The following is a 27,111-nucleotide window of genomic DNA, read 5'->3' as shown; positions in this document are numbered from 1 at the left end:
ATGTGACTTTGTTTCATTACAGGTAAATACTACGCACAGGTTCCCAACTGAGAACTGGAAGAATTACTAAGAAATGTTAAGTTAATTTTTAACTTTATATTTTAATTTAATTTTCTATTAAATAATTTTTGGTAGGTAAATTCAAAAAGAAAAGCAGCAGCAAAGCAGCTTCTCTAACTTTAAGACTGCTTAGGTTTGTAGATTTAATGGGACTGCTTTCATACCTTAGTTTTAGTCAAGAAGCAAGCAGCGTACCCCATGCTGCTACAAAATAAATTCAAATGGGTCAGCCAAAAATTAGTCAGGGAGAAGAATGTAAAACTTCAAACCAGGTGTCACTGCTACAGTTGTGCACACAGCAAGTAGTAAGGAAAGATCAGAAAACCCTGTGCACAACCAAGTTTTGTAAACTTACTGTCAAGAGTTGCCTGTGTTCTAACACCGCTGTGCCCGTTCTGTAAACAAAGGAGAAATGAATGAATAAAGCATCTCAAAGGTATATTAAATTTTCCGACTGAACTACACACCAAACATGCTTCATGAAAAATTCTATATTCGCTCTAAACTGAAAGACAAAAAAAGGCAGGAAATGAACTTTTCAGTGCCTTTTAACAAAACGACATAATAGTTTTCTCAAGTTCAAGGTGTCCTGAACATACAGAATGCCATACACTGCCCATACCACACCCATCGGCAGGAGACCTTCCCACGTACTGACACAACAAGCTTCAGGTTCACACCAATATGAAAGAAAGAATTGCATTAACATATAGGAAACGGTTGCGCTTTTGATCTAATGCAACTCACGATTTTAACTATCCAAGTTACACAGAGACGCCAATATTTTCCATTGAAAGATAAGACTTGAGAAGCACCAGTTCTGCTTTGGATAATGCTGGAGTACAGAAGTGGATAGTCTATGCTTGATCCTCACCCGTACATACGAGCTAGTGCAGAAGACAAGTGTGACCGAGCCGTTACATAACAAAGGCCAGAAGTAAATAAACTCTCACGAGTTCCTTAAACATTCAATAAACCAAGTTCTCTCAAAACAAACCTACATTCCACATACAAAGACAGTAGGTGCTTTTGAAGAGAGATCCTCTCTGTCCTAGATTAGACCCATCCCTACACTTTTTAAAATAAAACATGAAACTGATTCCCACTGGTGTTTAAATCCAACAGAAGAGTAACGCTGGAGGGGCCACAAACAGTTGGGGACCCATTGGCTAGGTGCCATATAAATTCAATATATAATGTACCTTTGGATAAAAATGGTCAAGTTATGGCAAAATATCATGACTAATATTTACATATAGAGATAGCTCCTTTTTGAAAAGCTAGGCTTCAGGGAAGTAAACTTAAGTAGAATGTTAAATGTTACTAAGAAAAAAGGTCAAACAGCAATTTAAGATGTCAAAACCAATAAAATCAGAGACTCTTATATCCCAAATACAGTACGGTCAAAAATGGCTACACAATAGGAAAAGCAACAACAGGTTGTGCTTGGTAAATCAAAAATAGTACTCGGCTTGGTTAAAAATATTAACATAGCAGAGTCATATAACTCTAACACAGGTAAGAATATTTCACCTTTTCAAGGTCTTATTGCTGAAATTCACTCACCGTAACTGCAACAGGCGTCGATTCAGACAGAGCCATGGAGCTTTGGTACGCTATCCTGCTATGCACAGAAGTCTGGTCATAGGAGGAAGTTGTTGTTACTGGGCTAGTGCTCTGGGATGAGCAGGTGAGACTGGAAGAGGTGATGGCAGAGGTTGTGTAGGTGGACTCCTGTACTGTATTGGATATTGGCAAAGAGGTATTCAAAGGATCACTGGAAAAAGTAAAAATTATTTATCTTAGTAAATGAGATCTCAAACACCTTCATGAAAATATCAGCTCCTATACAGTTACCTAGAACTACCTTAAACATGTAGTCAGATCTACATTATTTATACTAGAAAATCTAATCATGAGGAAAAGGTATATATTTTTCCTTCGATCACCTAATCACTGCTTCAAAGCCATCAGCTACACTCAGCACTGTTCACCTTCCTCCTGCCAGCCCAACCAAAACAAGAGTTTACACACAAACACTTTTCAGTCATGTTGTTTCCAGCTTCTCAAAAGCTAAATGAATGATTATAATCTCTCTTTTTTAAGATCCATAAAGTCAGGTATACAATGAGAAACACCCAGTCTGTTTTTACAGTAGAATTCAAACATTACAGTAGCAGTCTAACAGGATGAACTATGCAAAGAGGAAAAAATACTTTGAAGCATGGACAAGTGTTTTACTTTCTAAACAGCTTAAATCATTTATAGAACTATCAATTAATATGAAAGTTCACAGTTTTACTAGTATTTATGAATTAACTTTAGGAAGCTTTTTACTGAAGCCAGGTTTGAATTAATAAGGAAGAAAAAAAAAATGGGTTACTGGTACATCGGCGTTTATCATTGGCTATTCTAGAATTTCAGTAAGAGGTCCTGCATACTGAAAGCCTGGCTTCTTTTCTCATCCCATAGGAGCATCAGATCTGTAATCTGGTGCCAGTCTACTGACACATATATGGTAAAAGGGTCATTTTTCCTGGATCAAAAGTAGAATAATTTCGATTGTGAGGAACAACAAAACCCTCAAACAAATTTGAAACTCAGGACAATTAAACATAAGAAAGCAATTCTATAAAGTGTAGTTTATCACAAAGTTATTTATATTCATGTCACCTCCAGCTTCACATCAACCCATCCAAGGAGATTATGAATGACTGTCATTAGAAAAGAAATTTCTTCTTTAAGATGCCACCCACAGAAAAGATTTAGTGATCGTATTTCCCCCTCCCATTACATGGTAACTACGTCTTGATGTTTTTGGCACAAACTTGACCCCCTTAAGACAACACATAAGAAAGCAGAAAAGGAACTCACACGTACTTCACGGATTTTGAGTACAAGCTATTGTTGGTCGCCTGGCTGGCATTCTCACTGCTTGAAGTTGATCCAAACTCTGGGAGTGCAGGCTCTGATCCAAATTCCAGAGCTCCAAACTGAACATTTAACCCTGTCACATCTGCTGATCCAGGCATCTCCACTGCAGAGGCAGGAATCTTAAAAGAGAAAAGAAAAATTGTAATTCCTTTGCATACACTATCTGTATTAAATATACCAGCAACTGACACCCTCTCCTCCCTTAAATGCAACCTTCTTCAGTTACTGACTCACAGCCTTCGCTACTAACTAGATCTGCAACAACCTCCCACTTTACATCACATAAATAAACTACATTCTTGTAACCTGCGAGTAATTTGTTGATTTTGTGCCTTGATGTGGAGGCTGGAAGAGTAAGCCATACCATTCTACAATATCAAAGTGTCAATCGTGTCCACCCCCCTTCAGCCAACATTCATCTTGAGGCTACTAAGTCGATCAAAAAATCACTCAACAACACTCATTTTCCACACAGAGCAATCAGGTTATCTGCTTGAAAAGACAACACCACTGTATTTTGGACTCAAAAACTAACCAGCTTAGAATGCCCCGTTTTACAAACAATAAATGTACCATGGTCTTTGCTCTCCTTCTCCCTAGCAACTTATATATAGAACAGAATCATAGAATCATTTAGGGATGGAAAAGACTTAAGATTACTGAATCCAACTGTCAAGTGATTACTGAATCACTGCCAAGGCCACTGCTAGACCATGTCCCTAAGCACCCCGTCTACAAGGCTTTTAAATACCTCCAGGGATGGTGACTCAACCATCTCCCCGGCAGCCTGTCCCAGTGCTCCACCACCCTGTCAGTGACAACGTTTTTCCCGATACCCAACCTAAACCTCCCCGGCACAGACCGAGGCTGTCTCCTCTTGCCCTGTCACTTGTCATCTGGGAGAAGAGACCGACCCCCCTGCCCACACCCTCCTGTCAGGCAGCTGCAGGGAGCCACAAGGTGCCCCCGAGCCTCCTCCTCTCCAGGCTGACCCCCCCCAGTTCCCCCAGCCGCTCCCCACCAGCCTTGTGCCCCAGCCCCGGCACCAGCCCCCTGCCCGTCTCTGGACACGCTGCAGCCCCTCTGCGTCCCCCTGGCAGTGAGGGGCCCAACCTGAACACAGGAGTCGAGGGGCGGCCTCGCCAGTGCCCAGTGCAGGGGGACAGCACTGCCCTGGCCCTGCTGGCCACACTGTTTTGGATACAAGCTTTTGTATGTTTCTACATTTACTAAGGACAAGTCGCCACTCAATTACCCACCTTAGATGCTGGAGTTATCCTCCGTTTCGGTGGTTTTATCTGTTTCTGCTGGGTTTGATGGGCAGTCACTGCCTGGTTATCCATAGAGATAGTGGGGAGCTGTAACATTTTGCTAACAGCTGCAGAGGTGTCTACGGGCGATGGCTCTCGGAGTTTTACCTGGGAGGACTCCAGCCCAGGAGGAGGAACAGGGACTGCCTGCATTTGATGCTGCTGTCGCTGCGTCAGCTGGCTCAGAACTGGGGATGGTTCAGGCTGGGATTTAAAGTCTGGACAGCGTTGGGAAAAAGAAATATCAAAATTGAAGGATTAGATGCTGCTCTTCACATTTCTGCCTCTTATAAAAGAATCTGGCTGACCTGAAATATTTTTATATTTTATAGCACGTGCAAGTCTCTTTCAGATACCACATGAGTTTCACATCAAAAATTGCCACTGCAATAATAAGGTCCACTTTTGATACTCTCTACTTTAAATAAACAGCTGCGGGCAAGCATTATTTAGCTTCCTTCAAAATTATGAAAACAGACCTATCTATGCCATCGTGTAATATTATCACACATTAGGCTTCAAAAACTGTTACAAATTATTTTAACCAAACACTGCAAGTTTCACTGCAATTAACTGACAATAAAATGTGATTACTTCCAAGTGTCTAGAGTTGCAATTTAGAGGTATTATGAGTTAGGATTTCCTGCCCCTACGAAGGAGAAGATTTTTAACGCAAATAGGAAGTCATCTACCATTTCAATCTGGTTGAAAGTCAAGAGACACTGGATGTTAACAGTTTTTTTTCCCAGGTCTTCCCTTTTCATATTTTTCAGACCCTGAAAGCAAGGCAGTGGCTCAGAGGACTGGTCAACAACCATTAAGAGATCCACAGCATTTGCAGTGTGAAGGTTTGTTGTTTTTTTTATTCACTTGGCAAAGTGCATTAAAAAGCAACTTAAAATGTAGATAAACATTTTTTCAGAATTGCTGCATGTCAAAGATTGTAACTGCTACCAAATTAGCTGCTTATCTATCTGGAAACACATACACACAAGATAGATACAAAAGCTATCACTCTTCACAGTGAGAATACTGCTAAGAACTACACTGCAAAAACCAAGGTTGTGTCATTTTCACTGTTTCTACTAATTTTATTGAAATGAAAAATAATGAATAGACAAAATGGGTAACTTGCATCATTCTCAACACACCTGGGAAAGATCAAAGATATGATGTACATTACGAAGAAATTATATAGTAATCATTCAAAATTCATGTAATGGTTAGAAAAGAAAAATTTGAGGAAAAAAAGACAAAAGTATGGTGCAACCTCATACTCAGTTCTATAAGCAGCAGAGACACAGTGAAAACAGTATTTTCCAAGCCTTCTTGAGAAACAAAGCCACATTAAAGTTCCACACTTAAATATTCAAGCAGAACAGATCAAAGATGTCATTACGCAAAGGCTCAACAACTTCTGAAGATGCAATGACATTTGTGGATATGCTTAAGTCTATCAAAACTGAGTTTGTGACATACTTGTAATGTCTATTACCAGCAAGTAAGTGTAATACTTACAAAGTCATAACCAATTGTATTATCAGGATTACTTTTTTTAATTAAAAAAATCCATTAATTAAGGCCATTTTAAACTGCTGTTGGCATTAAGAAATCTTACAAGACGAAAGAGAGAGAAAGCTGTCTCAAAGCACTTACCAAACTGACTAAGGACTGAGGACTGAGTAATGGGTGGTTTTAGATCCCAGGATGATGCAGTAGTTGTAGTAGCAGTCGTAGAGCTACTATTTTGTTGAGAGGTAAACTGACCCAATCCTGGAGATTTCAACTGGTCCAAGATTTGGGATCCAGTAGAGTTTGCCAGTTTAGAGGATCCAAGTTCTCCAAAGCCAGAACAAAGAACCGCAGACTACCAAAAGACAAAAAAGAAGAGGTGAAGGAGTGAGTGGAGTTAATTACTTATTTGCAGCTTGAACAAAAACCATAGGGTCAATGCCTACAGCTGCTATTTGGCAGCAACTAAAACCTCTTCAGCCCTAGATTACTAACAAACAACCAATAAAAAAATTCAGCACTTGCAGCTTATGGCCAGATCCTCTCTGATTATCACTGATACAACTTCCACTGTTGTGATGCCACAATACTGATTTATTTGAATCCAAGCATCTCAAAATAGCATGTATTTACTAACAGTTGAACTGATTTTCAGAGAATAAATGTAAGTGCACAATCTCAGGTCCTCACAATTGACTCAGAAATAGGCATGTTTCACAAAAAACAGCCAGGTATGTGCTGAGAAAATATACGTCATACTTTTCTGGCATACAGCACTTCACTATAAACAAGTAATTTCATCCTAAATCAGCATACAGTAAACACATCTGCTCTCCATTCAAAAATTAATACCAGTACTTTATGTAAACCAAGAAACAATTACTTAGCAAAACCAGAAAAGAGTAACCTTTTGTACTTTTGAATAGAATTCAACATTTCCAACCTGAATTTTAAAAATACTGAAACATGTCACGAAGCAACCAGTAGTTGGAAAAATTGTTTAACCTGAAATAGTTATTCTTGAAGAATATTTAGAAAGCATAAGTTAATTTTACCAGACTTTGAGGAGCGTAAGAGTTTACAGCATTAGAGCTGCCGGTTCCTGATGCCATCTGGGTGCTGTGCTGAGAATTTGTGAAGACTAGGGCTTGGCCAAAGGTCTGCTGCTGGGGAGCCTCAAATGAGTTGCCTTCTGTCTCTTGGGTAGAAGTCACGGGCTTTTGAAGTAGTGTTACCAAATCAATGCTGTAAGAAAAAACAAAGTTTGGCTGGAATAGACATGACTAGGCTGCACTGAAACCAGGGAAAGCACTAACAAAGCTGCTTGTACCAGCAACAGAATTATTACTGATCAACAGTCTTTTCAAACATTGTTTGTCTCCCATAGAAAAAGAGGTAGAACAGAGGTTTTTGCCAGAAAGTAATATTCTGCTAGCTGAAACCCTCCACCACAATTAGAATATAAATTTTCTTCACACTGTTTTCAAACATTACCAAACTTATTACATCATGTATCACATAAATAAGCTATGTGATTAATATAATCAAGTAACTAGAGACAAGTCATAAAAGATATGTTATGTTCAAGTGGATCATGCCCGCAAGTCCATTACATATATTGATAATCCACATTCTCTGTATCTCACACTATCTCTTTAAAAAGGGCAAGGGATCAAAGTCCTACCTCTGTATAGGGTATGAGGACAGTAAAGAATAAAGTCACATATACAGCGAGTGAATACATGATGACATGGAAGTCACAGAGCAGCACAAATAAAAGCTAAGTTTCTCAGAGAGTAGGCACATCTCCAAAACTACCACACATACCTCAGCAGGATGAGAAACATGGATTTTCCTACATTTAGCATGGCTTACTAACCTCTACCCCGTGTTTAGCACAGGTTTATCTAAGGAAAAGCAAAGCGTTCATACAATAAAAGAAATCTACTCAAAAAAATCTGACTTGAGTTTATCCTAAATATACTGCAGGCTTGGGCTGAAGAGCTGCTTCCAGCACTGCCATTAGCATAGATTTCTTAATGCGCAAAGCACCAGAATTTGAGCTGATGAAACAAAGTATTTTCTAACATAATCTGAGGGACATCCACTGGAAGAATATTTGCATTAGAACAACGAACATGTGAGCATATCACCTTAAGAAGGTATATAAACTGTAGATCAACTGACACCATGCCTCCTCCAGATCACATCCATATTATAAGGAAAATATTGCTGCAGTCTAGAGTACAGCAGTACAGCTGTGTCAGGATGTTTGGGACCATTAGGCCATCTGGTTTTCAGATCCCATGCGATCCAACTCCCAAAGTCTGCTTTCCTGGGACCTGAGGCAAATGCAGGCACCCGATTCCACAATATTACTGGCCAGGCATTTGGTGAAGACAAAGGCAAGCAAAAAAAAGGCAGCAACTGCCATATTTTTGGTTCTGTATCATCAGTTAGGGCAAGTAATCGTGATGCTTAGGAGGAAATTCACCACCTTGCCAATGCAATTTCCTGTTAACACATTTGTCAAAGCACTACATTCTGAACATCAGCTGCATCTATAGGCACAGGCCTTCTGTTTTTTGGACAGCAATGCCAGAGCTTCTTTTTCAAAAGCAGAACTTTTGTTTGTGCCTGTAAGCAGGTTTTGTGCAGTAGACAGGGTCTTCTCAGTATTATGCTTGTGCATTTGGTTAAGTTTGGCACAGGTAACACAGGAACCCACAAAACCAACAATTTGCAAACAAGGCTTTCACAATTTTGAAATTAGAGCTTGACCAATGTCTGACCAGGGCTGCCCTGTGTTTTAGTCAACATTTTCTATGTGCAAGCTCACATTGCTTCAACAAGCAGAAGATTTTTAAGGTATAGGGAAACCATGAAAGAGCAGCCTACCTCTGCCCAGGAGTCACATGATTCTCAGCTGGAACAGAGGAAGCAGTAAAGACTTTTGTTTCAGAAAGCTGAAAAAGAGAAGGCGCGGGGGATGTTTTAATCATACACATGCTCATGCTTCACTGCTGCGACATCTGCAGAAACTTTATCTTGGTCATGCACCTTCAAGATATAAGTTAAACTACCATTGCAACCAGTCATGTTGCAGCCCTTCTTAAAAAGACAAAAAAACACATAGTTGAACCTCAGCAAAGTCTTCTCCACGGAATCAAGTACCAATTTAATTAAAGTGTTAGGAAATTTGATCTATGGAACACACACAATGGTACACCAATGTAACAACGACAGTTTGGGCAATAATTAAACTGAAAAAATACACCAGTATAAAGCAATTAACGTGACAGCTGGTATTGTGTAAAGATACCTTGTGCAGACATAACTTAGGACTCTTGTAGAGCAGCTCCAATAAATCGTGTTGCAGAAGTCTAACACATTGCACCATTCTCACTCATTTCATGTATCCCTGCGTTTTACATTTCAGCTCACATCACCAGTGGAGGAAAGTTTGCACTCAGGTATGTACAGAGAACTATCATTCATGACTCCTTGGCATATCTGCTAGGGGTGGTAGTAACACCTTAAGCTAATTATTCTGTGAGCATAAGTTCAAAAACAATAATAAAGGGAGAACCATGTAATTGCTTATACTAGTATAACCAGTTAAGACTATCCAGCAGGAAACTGTACTGCTTTCACCACGCTGTTACAATAAAGATAAGATACTTGCACAGGTAGCTGGAGAGGGGGAGCTGGCTGGTTGGGGGGGAAAGAAGGTGATTTTGGTTTGAGGCAGGTTGTTTGCTGTTTTGTTTTGGGTTTTTAATAGCTTACTGGGTTTTCTTTTAAATAGCAGTTAGTTAAAACAGCTACAACTTCCTTGGGCTAATTCATTCATTTCTATTGACAGGAATACTTGCAAACCAGAACAGGTCTTAAGCCAGTACAGGTTAGGTTGAACAATGATTATATTTGAAATTAATTCACAGAAAATCACCCTTAACTACTTCAGTGTAACTTTGTATGTAGACTAAAGAATAACTGACCTATTCAAACACTCACAAAGAATCCCTTTAGAACATGACCTTTGAATACAGCTCTTCCAGGAAATTATGCATTTTTAATTGCATATATTGTTAGCAGCTCAGTTTAAAGGACATCACAGACATGAGCTAATTTTGCCATCCCACGGGCAGCTCTACTACAAGCACGTATATCCCCTAACACAGTCATCTGATTGGGGTTCTCCTACAAAACACTGTTGATTTAAGCAGGACGTGGAAGGGCTGACTGGGAGTAATCACTTAACACCCAGGGAAAACTCAAAATGTTTCACACACTCTCCTAGCACCCACTTAAGCGGAACACACTGTGCCATGAAAAAATTAGTATCACCACAGTTCCTCCCTCCGTTTCCTTCCCTTCCCTTGCTGCCAATACAGCATACTTTACTCCCATCTTTCTGGAAGACAACTCTGTCCTGTGTATAATGCTGCCAGCCCAAAACTCTTATGTACCGAACAAAACAAAGAATATTCAGCTCAAGCACTTATCCAATTAAAAAAGTTGTTCCTCTAATGTTCAGCCTTTCCCCACTGTACATGTTATTTTATAACTTCATGTTATGTAATTTTTATGTAGTGTTTATTTATTTCACATAGTGTTTATGTAGTTTATGTAGTGTACTTTTTGTACTGTTGTAAGACCCATGCATTATGGCACAAGGAGGTCAGCTAACAGCATGAGCAGCAGCCTGTGGTCTGCAACCCCTTAGTTAAATATTAAATTCTTTGTAGTGTCAACAGTTTCTTGGGCTCACATAACCCAGGATAAGACTGTGGCCAAAGCACTGATGAATCCTGAAAACCAAGCAAATCGAGGAGCCTGAGGATGTTTGTGACAACACAAAAGCATGCTTGATATGAGAGAGGAAACATTCCCTTCAAGTGAGCCAGCATGCAAAACACAAGTCTCTAGTACCAGCTTGGCTACATTGATGTTTACGCTACACACTGTGGCAAACTCACGCCACAAGCTCCAAACAAGCACCTAATTCCAAGGTTTACTGGGATTACAGCATTTGTCAAAACATACTTTGTGCAGCAGCAGCTGGAAAGTTTTATTGTGCGGATGTATTTAGTACTACTTCGAAATAGTAGTAGGGGTTCCTAACAAAGTTATTTACGCTCACTGTACACTGCACTTGCAAAACTTTCGCTGAGGCTCTGGCATTCTCCCAGAACCGAATGAATGGTGGTGAACCATTTTCAAATGTTGGCCTCACAAGGGTATTTCCTCCATCTGCAGTGAAATGCCTGTGCTTTTCAGCTCCTGTTTGTATGATAAAAATCATTCTCTAATCACCAAACAGGCAATATGCTTAACGATTAGCTAGCAGCCTCTATGGCCAGTTATGATAGGTAAGGAGAACAGGAAAATTAACTCCAGCACCTTCATAAAAATTCAACATCAACAAATTAGAAATAACAAAACCTTGTAACTTTGATATGATGTATCGAAGTTTAAGAAAATAAAACAAGTTCTCATGCTGCTTCCTGGATAAAGGAAACACTCCCACTAAATCACACTTTTTTTCTTTTTTTGAAGTGTTGTGGTTGTTTCAAATAAAACCTAAGACTACCAATATTGTACAGAAAATGTTTTCCTTCAGCCGCTTTCCAGCAATCTGTATGTATTCTACTTCTCCTCTTCTGATAGTTTCTATACTTAAGCTTTATCTTCTTTAACCATGAGAATATGATCACAATTTTAACAGGAACACCCAGAGCCACCTACAGTACCTCAACATTTGTCTGGTCCTTCCATTGTCCATGCCTTGAATATCCCTTTAACAAAATACAACCTCCTATTTTCGCTGCAACTAGTTTCTATTTAACAGCACGTTGACAACCTACTATACTTGCTCAATAGTCACTACTAAAGATAAATACCAGACAGGACTATTAGATCACGAAAATCGAGCCCTTGTCAGGTCAAACAACATAAATTTCACTCACTTGCTTCTAACTTGTATCTGGCTACAGATTATCACATTTAAATAAAAATGTTCTTCAGAAAAATACCTGCTCTTTATCTGCAAACAGCAAATATATCAGTTTCCTTGTTTGTTTTAATCACTGCTCATGCTGCTAGAACTGTTTATTATACATTCAAATGTGCAGCTCCATTTTCCAGCCACAGGTTCATAGTATGCCTTTGCCTGCCTGCCTAAAACCAGAGCCCATTATAAGCTAATAAAGTAACTTTTCAGATTCAGCAAAGTAAAAAACTCACTCTCAAGGACCTCTTCTATCATCATGTAATTTTCAGCTTTTCTCCACAATTTTTGTTTTGTAAAAACAATGAATAATTGGATGCAATACTTCAGAATCAAGTTCCGGAGAGTCCACATACAGAAATACAAACCCAAGAATGATTAAGAGACAGGGAAGAATGCCTACAGGCAAACAGACTACAGTAGTTTTTTTTATCAAACCATCAGCCCTTTAAGAGATCACAGTGAGCTGTTTTTTCACCATCCACTGCAATCTTGAAAAATTTTCGGCTGATTCTTCCCAGAAAACACCCCCTTGTTCTGGAGGTGTGTCTTTGTTCCTATACAACAAATGGGCACTTGGCTGTATCAAAATATTTTTCATTTGAGAACAGGTCACATAGAGCACAGGTCCAGATTTCTCTGCACAACTGGCTTATTTTTATGGCTATTCCAATAGTTTTTGGATTACACATTTTATCCAGTAGTGATTTTATTTCTACCTCCAAATCATTGATAAAGACACTAGATGGCATCTGGCCTGGGACTGCATTCCTTTAGCCCTGCTAGAAATGCCCATGTTCAATAATGATCCTGCTGCAGAAGATTTATCTGCCAAATTTTCCAAGGCAGATTTTAATTTTTTTTATGATAGCGCATAATTATTTTCAAAGACGTAGATCAAATCTCTCACAAGGACGTACTCAATCTTTACAGTTAATCTGTAATTTACTTACAGACCAAGATCATCCCTTATTTGAAGGGGAGCTATTTTCATAAAACGACATCGAATGGCTCAAGTTAAATTCTTCTGATTTTTTAATATCAGATTAAATGATTTTTTCCTTTATTTTTTTCCCAGACATATTTCTGGGCTAATGTGTCTGCAGCTCACCATTTTGTTTATTCTTTCTGAACAACTGCACATGAATAACTTTCTCCGAGGTTACAGGGATTTTTCCAGGACTCTAAAATTAATAAAAATTAACAACAAGCTAGAAATTTCATCCGCTGCTCTTACACGATTCATGTGCAAATCACTCAGGTTTAACAATTTAAAAAAATTCTATCCCTAGTCAGCATTGCTCAAAACCCCTCCCATACTACAAATGCTGTATTGTACCAGCATCAAACAAGGGTGAGAAACACCACCAGAAATTTTCACTATCCTTAGCCCTTAGTCCACCTCTAGCATACACTGCAGAAATAAAGGACAGGTTTAAAAAGGATGCCAGCTTTTGATGGCAGTAACTGATACAGAAAAGCTTGGAATTTTAGTTTCTTGTAATTTTCTGAAAAGACACAGCCCTCTCACTAGGTAAGGACAGGGCGTTCATATCCCTGATATGAAACATTCACACACTTCTAGGGATAACACTGACATTCCACCCCCTAGGAGGAGGCAAAAGGCAAGACTTCTAAGACAATCTCTTAGTCTTCTGAAAATAAACTTGAAATAATGGATATTCTTATAAAAGATTAAAAGCTCCTTGAAAGCTAAGTTTACCTGTCCAGATTTCTTGCTACCTTACTTGTTTTCTGAACTGCTTAAGCTTTAATATAACTGCAAACTTAAAATCACAGAAGTTATTTTCACACACAACTATCACAAATGCTGATATTTTGCAGACATGAAGGTATCTCTTGCCTGATAAAGAATGAGAACCACTTTAGAAACACACAGGAATGTTTAGAAACAATAGGAATGAAGCAATTAAGTGCTAACTTCAGCACACTGCTAGCTCCCTTTTTCAGTAGTAAGACCATGAAGTGGAGTAAGTGGAACAATTACGCATATTTCAAACAAAAAGCATAAAATGAGGAGTCTCAAGTTGATAGTAAGCCTCAGCACTTGATTACATAAAACTCTTGTGATAATATGGCTTTAAATCCCTATGCAATAGTAGGGAGAAGTATGCGGTTAACATCCATCAGCATGGAGCAGCAGAGAATTATAATTCACAAATACTTCATTTGGGATAAAACTTAAAATTTTATTATCTAAGTATTGTCCACCCAACAAAATAAATTACTATTTCTTGATTTGTTTTTAAAAATAAGCCTATCTAAATATATGTATTTTTAAAACAGGAATTACAGCAAGAAACACAGTAAGAAATACCATTGCATGCATACAGCAAAGTATTACTTAGAACATTTAGTTTTTGCAGACAACACAGATGCTGCAAAAAGGGTAAATAATCAATCTATCTACCCAAGAACGTACACTTACATCTTCATTCCAGTCTTCTGCTGTCCATTCCTCTATTGAGTTTTTCCACGCTCCTATTGTAATTTGGGGTAGAAAAGAAAACAGTTACAAGCTGGAAGCACAATGTTGTATGCCAACCATTCTGCTTTACAAGCAATCCTGTTTTCATTATTAGTGGAACACAGGCCAAAGAGATGGTGGTTGGAAACATGGGAAGCTCTAGAAAACTGACGTGCAGATTGTAAGTTTTGGGTGGGGGTATTTTTTCCCCCCCTTTAATTTCTCATGGTACCAGACATAATTTGCATAAACGCCTGTCTGCAACTAGTGATGAATCCCAAACATTGGAAGAACATCCTCCTATGTCCCCAACGACAGTGAGAGGTTATTCAACCCTCTCATGGGATCTCCCGGTGTCATGCACTAATTCATATAGAGCCTGAAGAAAACGCAAACACAACACCTGCTCCAACATCCAGAATCCTACTTTTAACATATTCAAAGTCCAGACCCAAGCTATGCCTCTGGAGGCTCCTTTCCAACCTGTTAACTCTCTCCTCAGGGCAAAACAACCACAATCCCTTCCCCTGATAGAGCAATTTTATTTTAAAACATAGATAATTCATGTAACGGCAGCACAAGAATCAGTAAGCTTCCACTGTAGCTGCAAAACACTTCTTCCTGTAACTTGTGGCAGAGTTTATTTGGCAAATACTGGAGCACAGCACGCAGTTGGCAGCATGCTGCAATGGGAAAACTATAGGAAACGGTCCTACGGATGTGAAAACCTGGTCCCTTCCATAGCAAAGAGCAGGCACAGACATGCAAGAGCAATAAATGGACTGAAGGCCTTGCCCACCAGTGTAAGCATAGGAAAGGTTATCCCAGCCACAACCAGAGCTTTCATTTAAACCACACAACCATGAGCGAAGAAAACACCAGCGACAGAAGTTCCTGCTACCATCACCTTTGATCGAGTACAAAAGCAAAAGAACTACTGCTTTAATCATCTCTTTTTATTTAACCAGGAACCCTCTGAGACACATTCAATCCACCAACAAGCCATCTGAAGACAGCATCAAATCCAGTTCGTACTAATGCCATCACTACATTAGTGAATTCTTTCATACACCGTTACAAAGCAGCATCTTGGGCTGAGGAGGGCCGAATGGCACTAATCCAGTGAGGCGAACAGACCTACCATGACGATTCAAACGCAGCGGGGAGAAGAGAGGGGGTTTGTACCTTGGAATCCAGAATTATCTGGCAGGTCCTGAACAGGGTAACATCCACTCTCTGTTGGCTCTGTGGAGCAATATAGAGTTGCCTGAAACAGCTCGTGCTCACATTTTACCAAACAGCCCCTAACCGGGAGGTTTCTACATGCTGCAAACTAACCAATAATCATACCCAAGCGCAGAAAACTACTCTAATAGCTCAAATCTCTGGACTAATCCACACATTTCCACAGAAATTTTGGAAGGAGGAAAAGCCCAGGGAGCAGCAGCTCTTAGAGAAACAGTTTCTCTTTCCCTTCCCCCGACCAGCACAGGAACCCTTCCTCAGGTATTTCTTCTTTAAAGAAATACATCCTGGTATTTACCCTGCTTATATTTATCTCCCGTCGGTCACAGCAAGGCCTGCCTCTGCAGCAGATAAACCTCGTGCTGGTGCCAGAACTCTTAACAAAGGAGTTCAGAGTCTGCTAAAACAAACACAAAAAGAGCTCAGACAAATCAAGCCCAACTCTTGAGCATCCCCCACCACCAATGGGAGACCGAACCTGTTTGAAATAATATTTGGGACATTTTCCTGCATTAAATGTTTATCTGTTGCTCCTACCTAAGAACATCGTTCTGTGCTTTTACTCTTTTTAAATACTGAACAAAACCCTTCATCCTCTTAATTTACCCAAGCTAAGTTTACTTTTATTGCTTATTAACACTTTATCTTCCCAACTCAGTCCTTCCAGCCTCTGTTATTTCACTGTTCCAGTTTGCCAACACCTTCGTCTTACTAACAGGAGTCTGGTCTTGCCACAAGCACATAAGTTTCCTTTTCGTCCAAAATCCGCCTTAGCATTATTGCAAGTCCATAGATCCACATCCCAACCTTTCCCACAAGCCTTGCAATGCGTCACAATTTAAGCATTCTCTGTTTGCCACCAAAATTATTCATTGTGTTTTCAAAGATCCTTGTCATAGCAACTTAACCTAAATGGCTATCTGTGACTTTCCCGTTTCCCTTTGTAACAAGCTTAGTTTTAGAAAGTTGTAAAGCCAATAAAAAGCATACAATATGGTTTTGGCAAGTCTTCAGCTGTTTTCCTCCACTTCTTGTCACACTGTTTGGGTTTTCCCCCCTTTTTGAATAATCAGCAACAGATTATTAGCTGCAAAAATCTTTGTTTTGGTCTAACCCCAAACTTATCTACTAATCCTTTCTTTCTGGACTACGTTCACATTCTACAAAGACCTGAATGTTTCCTTAAAATGTTCCTTCCAATGTTTACAGCAGTCCTAAAAAAAGAAACAAAAACAAAACAAACCCACGAACTAACCCCACACACAACTTCTTTGTAACTTCCAATCTACACCATTCCCTACTTCCCCCTTGACAGTTATGCTACAATTTGTTTTTAATTTCTTGTCATTCTCCAGTTCATAGTCATTTAGGGCTGCTCATAACTAAGATAATGAAGGAACTTCTTCTGTGAAATTTATGAAACTCTATCAAAGTAGAGGTATCAGTAAATTATCAGAATACAATACCATTTTTAAACACTACTTTGAGAAATGACCACGTCCAACAATTCACTTAAAAGAACTGATGTGATTTGTCGCTCAGGATCTCTCACTGCTTTGTACACTACAAAAAAGCTAAGAGATCAAACAGAGCATGCCTGCAAGAAAACACTAATCATGCTGTTCAAGTGTATTCCCTTTTGGAAGACGATTGCTCGTTCCTCCCACCTGTCTCTTCTCTTTGCCTTTCAGGTGTACCTAATTTCTATAAAAATTAGTAGGATACAGGAAGACTGATAGTGAATTATCCGTAATACAATCACACTCAAACGTTATGAGCCATTAAAGATTCAACCTTTAGTCTCTTTTTATTTCAAACACCAGCACTGTATTTTATCTCCACAGAAGCAGCTAGCTCTTCTATAGGATTCTGTAGTTCCTTTTCTAGAAACACCTTTTGTTCAGGCTACTGCAATTCCTCTGGCATCTTCAACAATGCAGGACAAGAGGTTCTAGAGTGTTTTCAGAGCACACATGGGGGCAACTACATTTTGGACACAAAAGAGTCTGTTTCTTTTTACTTAAAAATGTTGGTGTTGGTCATGTCCCAGCACTGGCTTAAAGAGGAAATACTTTGTAACTACTCCCACAGAGAGTTGATATTTGCATGATGTCTTCAGAAAGCATTTTGATAAGCAGATTGTTTTTGCTTCTCCTGGTAATTGCCCAGTAATCTCCTTTTTAATGGAACTACAGATGAAAGACACTGATTTTCTAAGCAGGTATCACAAGCTGATTTTATTTTCTTTCTTTTTAGATGAAAGAAAAAGTGGGGACTGGGCAATGAGGAATAAAGAGAGAGATTTACATCCTGCCCTCCCTCTGCATATCTGACATCCTTCATTAGCCCACTGCAGGTTTTATGAATTTCCATATATATACACATCACCCTCATTCGCATCTTCACTAACTCCACATTGGGAACTTACTTATTACTGAGACTGCTGATTTGTAACTAATGTGACAGCACTGAAAATTAAGGGGAAAAAAACAATTGAAAACTAATATTTGTGATTAGCAATACAAATCACCACCTCAACTATGTACTAATCTGCTTCCAGCTTCATACCTTGTCTGCCACTCCTCCCCTCTATTCCTGCTTCCACCTTTCTTCCCAGCACTTTCTCTTCTGTTTTAAAACTACTACCCCAGCTGCAGTCTCCTCTAACAACACTCAAGATGCTTTCCACTGCAAGGTTGAAAGTGTTTCCCACTTGGACAAAACAAAATTATTCAATTTAAAGAGCCTACTCTTTTTGAAGAGATCTCTTCTTGGCTTGGGAACTTCCTTTAGACATTTCTACAGCCTGTCTAACACAGAAACATTGTAAAATAAAATACTCTTCCTATAGTGACATGTAGAGAGACATTTTTGTTTTGTCAGTTACAGTGCTTTTTCCATTTGCACGGAAAGTAAATTAAGAGTAGAAAGAAAAAGGTACTTAGCACCCAACAAGAACATTCCCGTTCAACTAGTTTATATTTTCACCAACCAAATGGATTTGCAGGAACTCCCCACACTGACGCTCACTCACACCCCTAAGAACCATTAATCTGATGAGGCCAGGGAAAATTCCCAAATGCCTTCTCACATCTTCTTCTACATACCATGCTCCCCAACTTCCCATACATGCCTTAAGTTGCATTACCAAAGCTCAGTGCAGCTCCCGGCGACACATGCACAGCCTAACAGCAAAAAAGCACTTGACATCCAAAAAGAAGTTCCATACATCAACTAGTACACTTCAAATTTCCACCAATCTGTTTGCTCAGCAGCAAACCCCTCATGTAGGCACATTCATACTCTCACAGGGATCTGTTTAGCCACACCAAGCTACGTTTATTCCTAGGTGGAATTCTTCCATTACTGCAGACTGAGGAGATGCCTACACGGATCGACAGAGGCTGGCACAGGGAGGCACATGAAGTCTACCCAGAGTTAGCAGGGAGGGTCACAAAACATTCAAGCTCACTTCTGAAGTGGAGCATAAGTCAAAGTTTCTCATAAGCCACAGCCTTAGTGTTGCACTCATTAATAACTAACTAGTGAATTTTCTACTTCTGCTGCAGTCTCCTCATGCCTTTGTTGTATGTCTTCTTTCGTTAGTTAAATTTACTGCTTCTGCAATACTTGTGACAACATACCCTGCCCTCCACTGCCATATAGCAAACAATACCAGCATTCCTACGGGAATTTACAAGTCACTACGATCTGATAAATTTACTTCAAAAACTAACATGAGTGATAGTAAAAGGTGCATTTCTGTTTGCAGTATAGCACCAAGTCATTTCAAAAGTAGTTCCTTGGAGAGATGTCACATTTGGCAAAAAAGCTCCCTTTAAATAACCATTATAATATACTCAGGGCCACTCTCCCACACTAGAGTAAGAGACACTCAGTCTGACAAGACAGCTGCTTAATAAGCTCTCCTGAACTCTGAGCCTGTTACTGTCTTCTCTGGGTAAGGGGAAATGGCTTGTATGAAGTTCAGAAAGCTGCATCTCAAGCAGCTCGCAGCAGAGCTCAGTGGAGCACACCCTGGCCTCCAGCATCAGTCTCTTCCTTCCGCACTTGGCAAAGGGGCTGATGAAAAATCACCTGAGTAGGCTTCAGCAATGAAGAGATCAGAAAAGTTACCCCTTGCTGGGGTTAAAAAAAACCCTCTCCTATCACTCAGTGGTTCCCAAGTGTGGACAGTAACATACATTAATTTCTCCATCCTGACACAGGCTTTCCTTTGTCTTCATCTCCTGCCACAGAACATGGGAAGCAGCAAGGTATCCTGTTTTCCCAATCACAGACAAGCAGGTCACATTCTTCATTTCTGAATCACCACGAGACCACTGTTAAGCGGTTCCTTTCCAAACTGTCTGCCTCTTGCCTTTAGCTGGGAGTGCGTACTTCACACTTGACACTTCATACAGAAACACACAGCTGCCTCTGTCTTCAGAAAGGCAGACTGCTCTTTCAGCTTCCGTTCAAGTGCCTACTTGTGCTTTAGTTTAAAATTCTTCTCTTCAAAGGTGGCAGATCTTGGAACTCTCCTCCATCCCAGAGACTCACATCCTTACATTCCTGCATTGTACAGGTGGGGCTTCCACAACCATCCCAGTGTCACTGAGTGGATTCATATTTGTAAACAGCTTTTCCTTTTCTTCTTCTTCTTCTACTTAGATATTCAAACCCTAGTGCCTAATGCCTGTGGACCGATCACTTTTAATAGGACTTATACTCCTTAACTACATTAGGTGAGCTCTTAAGCAGTACTTAAAATACTGAAACAGTTCTTCACATACAAGGTTCTTCTAGTAACTCTTGAAATCCCTTTTTTCTCTCAAGGGATTGTTAGTACTAAAACAAACAAGTTGCAAAGTGCCTTCCCTTCATTCTAACCAGAGAGTCATTCAGGCTACAGTGTGCTCTGCACATTAGTAGCAGTTAAGCTATAAAAATGAACTGTGTCATGTGAGATGCATTCACATTTACAGAAGTTAACTGAACACTAACAGAGTGGTTATTTTAACTGCGATTTGCTACAGGTCTTCATTCCAATCCTTCCACTTCTTGAAGCATCTTACCAGTTCCATCATCTGCATCATTCTGACCAGTCTCCCAAATCTCTGATTTTGTCCCAAAGCCATCAGTGGCAGAAGACTCCGTATAGTCTGCAGGGTTAAACGTCCTAGAGTTTTAAAAGTTAAGAAATGGAAGAGAACACATGGGTCATTTAAGGAACACAAGTGTCATCATTTTTAGCTGAAGTTGTATTAGATTTGACATCTCGATTTCCACATAATTCATCTTGATAGTTTTGGTTTCAAAATTTTTTTTTCCTGTATGACAAAAGACAGATAAAAAAGGGAGAAAAGAGTATAAAAAAGGTGAGGAGACTGAAAAAAAAATTACTGTAGAGAAACTGAACCTAAACAACAATTCCTGAAAAAGCAGTTAACAGCATACCTATTCCTTCCAGTCTTATAATGCATTATTTTTATATGCACAACAATAACCCCCTCTTAGCTGATAGCTTCTCAGCAGGAGGCTGACTGATAAGAAACCAGAATCATATGCTTTCAGAGCACCAGACCTATGCAGGACAGGAGCTGGAACGTCAGTAAGACTATTTCAGAATGCACTCCTGACACCAACACCAAAACACACAGATGCTGCTAAAAGGTGAAAAAGGATTATTGAAGAAACACCTCTTTTCAGTTTATCACCTACAGGCATGAATAAGAAGGATTATAACATAAGTAGAACGAGCCTTCTGTTTATCATGACATCACTGATGTTACATGAAATGTCATTAAAGGCAAACACTGAGTAAAAGTAGTGGAGACTACAGTTCTATGAAGGAAGTTATTCCACCAAAACTGAGAACAAACTTTAGAGCTGCTGAGTAACTTGTTTTAATTCTGTTTTAGGGTCCATGTATGTCCAAACAGCTAAAGCATGAAACCTCAAAAACAGGAGAAAGTTCATAATCACTAGACTTGCTGGTGTTATACAGAACTTGCACGTCCTACATCACACTGAAAAAAACTCTTTTTAAATTGACCTAGGACTATACACACCACACTGAACTTTCAGCTATGGCACTATGTGGTTGCTATCGATAGGTATAAACTAGTTCTCCAAGTTTGAGACATTAACATTGAGTGAGCATATATTAGGTTTGTATAGGTTTGTCTAGTTAAAAATACTGGCTTAAGACAAAAATAACCCATTAATCATCTAACAGATTTGTGAATTTTTTGCATCCATATTGGTTTATAAAGCATACAGCAATATTAATACATACGGTGGAAATATCGTCAATTAATATTGCCACTGAGTTTGATCCTTGCCAAAATCTGTGCTCTGCATGTTTCTTACCCCATGCCTTGGGCTGAAAACCTCCCCGCTCCTCTCCCTCTGCCACGTCCAAACCCTAGGAGAGAAAACACCATTTAACAGCAACAGCAGAGGAGCCACCAATCACTAGTCTGTCACATTAGAAAATACTACGGTTGAAGAAGAAAACTAGCATATTTGAAGTTAAATATTATTTACTTCCCAAATCTCCGCACAGGAGAATTTGTTTCCCTGACACAGGCAAGTAAGCTACAGTTTGTCTAAGACTACACGTTTCAGTACGACTTGCAATTCTTTGCTATCCATTCTGTATCTAGCCACGTAGCTTCAAAGAGCAAGAGAAGGACTTACCTACAGACCCATCCCACATGAGATTGTTATTGCCAAATCATTACACACTGTTCAAAGTTTAGCCTTCAATTCCTCATTCTTGCCTAAGATGCTCTGGAATCCCAGCCTCCCTACGTACCCCTGATCTCACAAGAAATTCCCTGTCACTCCTTCGCTGTGAGGAGAAAGTTTAAATACTCCATTTGTTTCCTCCTCTGACTCATCCCATCTGTTCACCCCTACCCTACTGTGCTTTCGCCAACCTGTGACCACACGTTCCTTCTGGTTCCCCCTTAATCATAGTTACTGACATGAAAACCACCCATTTCAAACTACTCAAACTTCCTTGTTATCACCCACAAAGAATATGCATTTCTGTTTTAACAAAAACAAGTGGTGTTGCCTGCAATTTTGGTTACAGTCTTGGTTTACAAGCTTCTTGATGCAGTGAATGGCTTTATTTTTGCATGCTGCATAGTGCCAACAAGGCATGAAAATTTTTGTATTACTAACCATCCATAAAGCAGGTCTACATGAACTGCTAGAAACTATTACTTACATGTTGCATATTTCTATATAGATATTTTTCTTCCCTTTTTGGACCCCAATTATCTGAGGCTTTTCCAGTTTGTTGGGTTTTTTTGAGGAAGACTATGAATACTATTTTTGTATTACAAGAACAGGAGGACATTAAAAGCTGCAGACTGAGAACAAAGCAATGTTTATTTTAACAAAATTATGTGGTAATTGTAAGTCACCAAGCAACAAGTTCACCAGAGCACAAAAGTTATAATCCTAAATCACCAATATACAGATTGTCCAAACATCATAATTACCCCGATAGGTTTGAATTTGGATCAAAATTACCCCTTATTTTCAGGGGGCCACCTAAACTGTTAAGAGCAGTAGCTCCAGAACACGGTAAAAACAGTTTAGGAAGTTCCTATTTTAATGACTTTCGCTTCTCTCCCCTCGCTACTCATTCTTCCCCGTGCCCAAGTCTTTAAAGACATTTCTGGACCTCTAAAATGTCTACTACCTGTATCTTCGAGGAATTCTTAGAAGCATCGAAGTAGCAGGATAATTTTACACACATTTTGATGAAGGAGTTCACCCACATCCTATATAAAATGACAACTACCAGCTACAGAGGAACCACGGAAACCTGCCTGGGAAGGATTCCCACCCAGCAACACACAGTACATTGGTGGGACAAGAACACAGCAGAACTGAAGCCTGACACTAGGCCAGGCAGCTATCTCCACATTTTCCCCTCTTTGCTCTTCTCACAATTAGTTGGAGAGAAGACAGACAGAGGTTAGGAAAGAGGAAACAAGACCTGCAACCCGGCAGTAGCCATCACTCTTCAGCAAGCCTGCACCTGGAGCTGTGCTCTTTGTCCCACCATAAGCATCAGTGCCCCAAAACCTGCCGTACCCAACTGACTGTAATCCAGCTTCTGAACCTCCTTGCTCAGCCTACCTATTCTGCTGCTCTTCTCTCCTTCGCCCGCCTAAAATCCCCAACCTGGGAAGCTGATCCATGGCATCATGGGGTCACGGCTCTCAGACGCACAGAAGTCAGTGCACTCTGGATTAACTTGCTGCCCAGTAAATAATTTTTTTTTAAAGAGCAGAACCAGCTAAACAAGTTTACCTGGGGACACTGTAGGGGCCATCTACACAGTAAATTTACTTCCTACAGTTATTAATACAGCATTAAACACCATTCACTAAGGATGCACCAAAAAGAGTTTTTTGACAAGTTCAACTACAAGACTGATTGGGAGCTGTGAATCACAGTAACAGCCCAGCAGAAATATATTTGACGTGGACATTAGGTACAGAGAGATTAGCTGGAATAGCTAGCATGAAAGTACAAATAGATTTTAGAAGAGGAGGTAAGTCTCCCCAGTCTCTCAAATGCAAAAGCCTGAAAGAATAACCTTAGCATATCAAACAGAAGATGAAGTTTTAGCAAGCGAGGCATATGCAAGATGCCATACCAGCACAGACACAAGGTACTGGCTAAAAACAGCAATAAAAGCCTCTAACAATTTTAGAAACTGGTAGGAAGAAATCATGTTGTTCCTGAAGTTCCATGCACATCTTAGACTACTAGCCAGCAAGGTGTTTTTTAGACCAGATCACTTTGAAAATTAATCCTGAACTTGAATTTCAAGTGGATTCCCTTAACTTCATAAAGCTGTATCAATGCTTTTTGTCAAAACTGAAATTAAATTTAATCAACAAATTAATCGACAAAAGGAAAGCACCAAACCAGTGGGGTTATAGAAAGCACTAAATTCAAAGCTAGAAAAGACACTTATGAAGGACTAGTTCAAAATGTGTGACAGTGAGTATTTACTAGTAAAAGACCACCCTAACTCAGATACATCCCATACATTATGGTCATTAATGCAAGATGCCAGTGGGAAGGTCTTATATTTCCTTTGAAACAACCAAACCACTCATATATCCTTAAATTCTCACGCTAAGAAAATTACTTCCTCTCAGCTGCTAAAATAGAAACATGGCCTTAAAACAAATAGAAGGCACAATCTTCTAACACAAAGAAGTTACTCATGAAGCAATTATGAATGCCCATCAGTATCTGGAAACTTTTGATGCTTTTTAACAGTGACTAGAAGCAAATGGAGCTTCATAGTGCAATTCAGAGCAGGGACTCAAATTGTGAGCATGCAGTTCCACAGTAACTTAAACCCATGTAAATCAGAACTACTACAGCCAAGGTCTTCCTCACCAGTGATCACAAGCTCTGCTCTCTTCCCTGCACTGACAGTTTTGCATGTACCAGTGAGTGAGCATAAAACCACTATCAGAAAACAAAATTATTAGTTTACTTTTGGATCAGCACTCCAAAACTGTCCCCTGCTTGTTAAATGCCAGAAAACCCGTTGCCTTTACACCAGGATAAGCCACCAAAAAAACTTGTTGTCCCCAGCTACCATGCTGCCTGTCCCCTTTTTTTCTTTTTTGGCTTGGTTAGTTTTAAACTTAGATCAATCCTCTGATACAGTTCAAAGGCACCAGGAGACAGACAGGACCAATTCCTCCCAACAATAATGCCAGTTTATGCTTGTAGTGTAAAAAGTATAGTTTCAACACTGCTCTAAAAAGATACGCATATATGGCTTAGATCGCAGCAGTCATTGTTTAAAGAAAAAAAAATCCTGTGGTAATTCACAGTCAGCAATTCTTCTATCAACATTCTTATCTACTCACAAAAAAAAAACAAGTGACTTGATAGTAGTTCATTAAACCTTCTAGTGAGTCTAAAGGAATATACTTTCTTACAATCAATCAGCATCTGGAGCACAAAAGCAAGTGACAGACATCAGGCAAAAAAGCAAAATTACTGCTCTGCCTCACACAAACCCTCATAACACTTCTTCACATTCCTTTACACTTGGATCTACAAACAGCCTAAAGTATCAAGGCAGCACTGCTTACTCATCTCTGTTCCAGGAAATCAAGACTGGGGAACTACGTTTAAAATTTATTCTGATCAACATTCCTGCTAGTACCCCCATCCAATACGATTTCATACAATGAACTATTTAAAACATGGTTTTGTTTCCTTTAACATTCTAACTGTTTAACTATGTATTGTTGGGTATCCCAGTCCACTGGGAGCTCAAAACACTCGTAAATCACACAAGTCTTCAATCACCACGCTTCATGGTACCGTCCATGCATGGAAAGAACTGTTCATTGCATTCACATTTCTTCCCCCAAAACAAACGCACACTACCTGTGAGAATCAGAAAAGTGTGTAGTACTACAATTTGGATGGGACTAGCCCATTAATTTAATAGCCTATTCGGTAGAAAATCCAGTCTGCTCAGCTTGCAGACCTAAATCCTTCCACTGCAACACAGGTGCTTTATTTCAAAACTCAGATTTTCACACTGACAGGTTTAAATTAAATGAAGACACCTTAAGGTTAAGGAAGAGGCCTAAGAGCAGCTGAAAGGAAAACAAAATGCAGACTGGAAAGGCAGACAACACCCTAAATTTGTGCTTATCTGACTACACAGTAACTGAAGAGCTCTGATCTCTGCTCTGGAAATGCAGACAGCCATCCTCCCAGCAGATGCGGAGGTGACAGAGGCTTAAGCCTTATGAAGTGATAAGGAGGCTAAGTATAGAAAGTTTGTATTCTAGGTATTCCATACTAGCAAAAACAAACACTGAAGTTATATTCAATAATTCAAATAACATTTTTCTTATTAGTTATCTTAAAGCTAGAAGCAGTGGATCAGTTTTATATACTGCATGTTCTGTAGTAACCATTTTTAGAAGCATGTGCAGAAAACTTTGAAGTTATGTTTAAAAGAAATTAAGTAACTTCTGTTAACCCTAAGTTCTGGTTCATCTCAGAAAGAAAAAAAAAAAAAAAAAGTACATGACACATACAGGTCCCTAGCCAATGCAGAACAAAACTAAACGGACTTCAGATTGTGATCTCCAGAATGTTTTAGAAGAACCAACATCCTTATTAGTTCTGGCAAACGAAATCCAAAATACATCCTGTGCCAACCAGGCTAACATTTTAAAACAAGAAAATGTCTGGACATGCAATTCTGGTTACAGAAACCAAAAGAGATCAAGAGTACAAGCTGGACTATAGTCAGATATTTACAAAAGAGGTAAACTGCTTTACTGTCTCACATAGCCAGCAGAAAAAACCCAAATGTTTAAAAGGCTCCTTGTCATGCCGTTTAAGTCCAAAATTAAAAACATAATGTTTTTTCCCCTCTCATTTTTATTTCTGTTTCACTAGTAAAAAAATCCCTGTCAACATCCATATTTATGGCATGCTCACATTGCTCGGAAACAATA

At 39.4% G+C, this 27,111-nt stretch overlaps 1 protein-coding gene across 4 annotated transcripts in view; it reads right to left on the bottom strand.

Moving 5' to 3' along the window:
- Positions 1 to 27,111, bottom strand: part of UBAP2 (ubiquitin associated protein 2) — a 93,082-nt gene that overhangs the window by 29,846 nt on the left and 36,125 nt on the right. For 2 of the 4 annotated variants that reach the window (XM_037373117.1, XM_037373118.1), the window contains exons 7-17: positions 21,938 to 21,992; positions 20,641 to 20,744; positions 15,503 to 15,562; positions 14,279 to 14,331; positions 8,715 to 8,782; positions 6,872 to 7,061; positions 5,961 to 6,171; positions 4,254 to 4,522; positions 2,935 to 3,113; positions 1,627 to 1,837; positions 416 to 455 (exon numbers count right to left, since the gene is read on the bottom strand). In XM_037373117.1, the coding sequence (XP_037229014.1) occupies positions 416 to 455; positions 1,627 to 1,837; positions 2,935 to 3,113; positions 4,254 to 4,522; positions 5,961 to 6,171; positions 6,872 to 7,061; positions 8,715 to 8,782; positions 14,279 to 14,331; positions 15,503 to 15,562; positions 20,641 to 20,744; positions 21,938 to 21,992 (1,440 nt within the window). The remainder of the gene's footprint in view (positions 1 to 415; positions 456 to 1,626; positions 1,838 to 2,934; positions 3,114 to 4,253; positions 4,523 to 5,960; positions 6,172 to 6,871; positions 7,062 to 8,714; positions 8,783 to 14,278; positions 14,332 to 15,502; positions 15,563 to 20,640; positions 20,745 to 21,937; positions 21,993 to 27,111) is intronic. The other 2 variants (XM_037373119.1, XM_037373120.1) reach the window with 2 other exon arrangements.

Source organism: Falco rusticolus, chromosome Z (assembly GCF_015220075.1).
Source record: "Falco rusticolus isolate bFalRus1 chromosome Z, bFalRus1.pri, whole genome shotgun sequence".
Lineage (NCBI taxonomy): Eukaryota > Metazoa > Chordata > Aves > Falconiformes > Falconidae > Falco > Falco rusticolus.
This window is presented reverse-complemented; position numbering and strand designations above follow the sequence as displayed.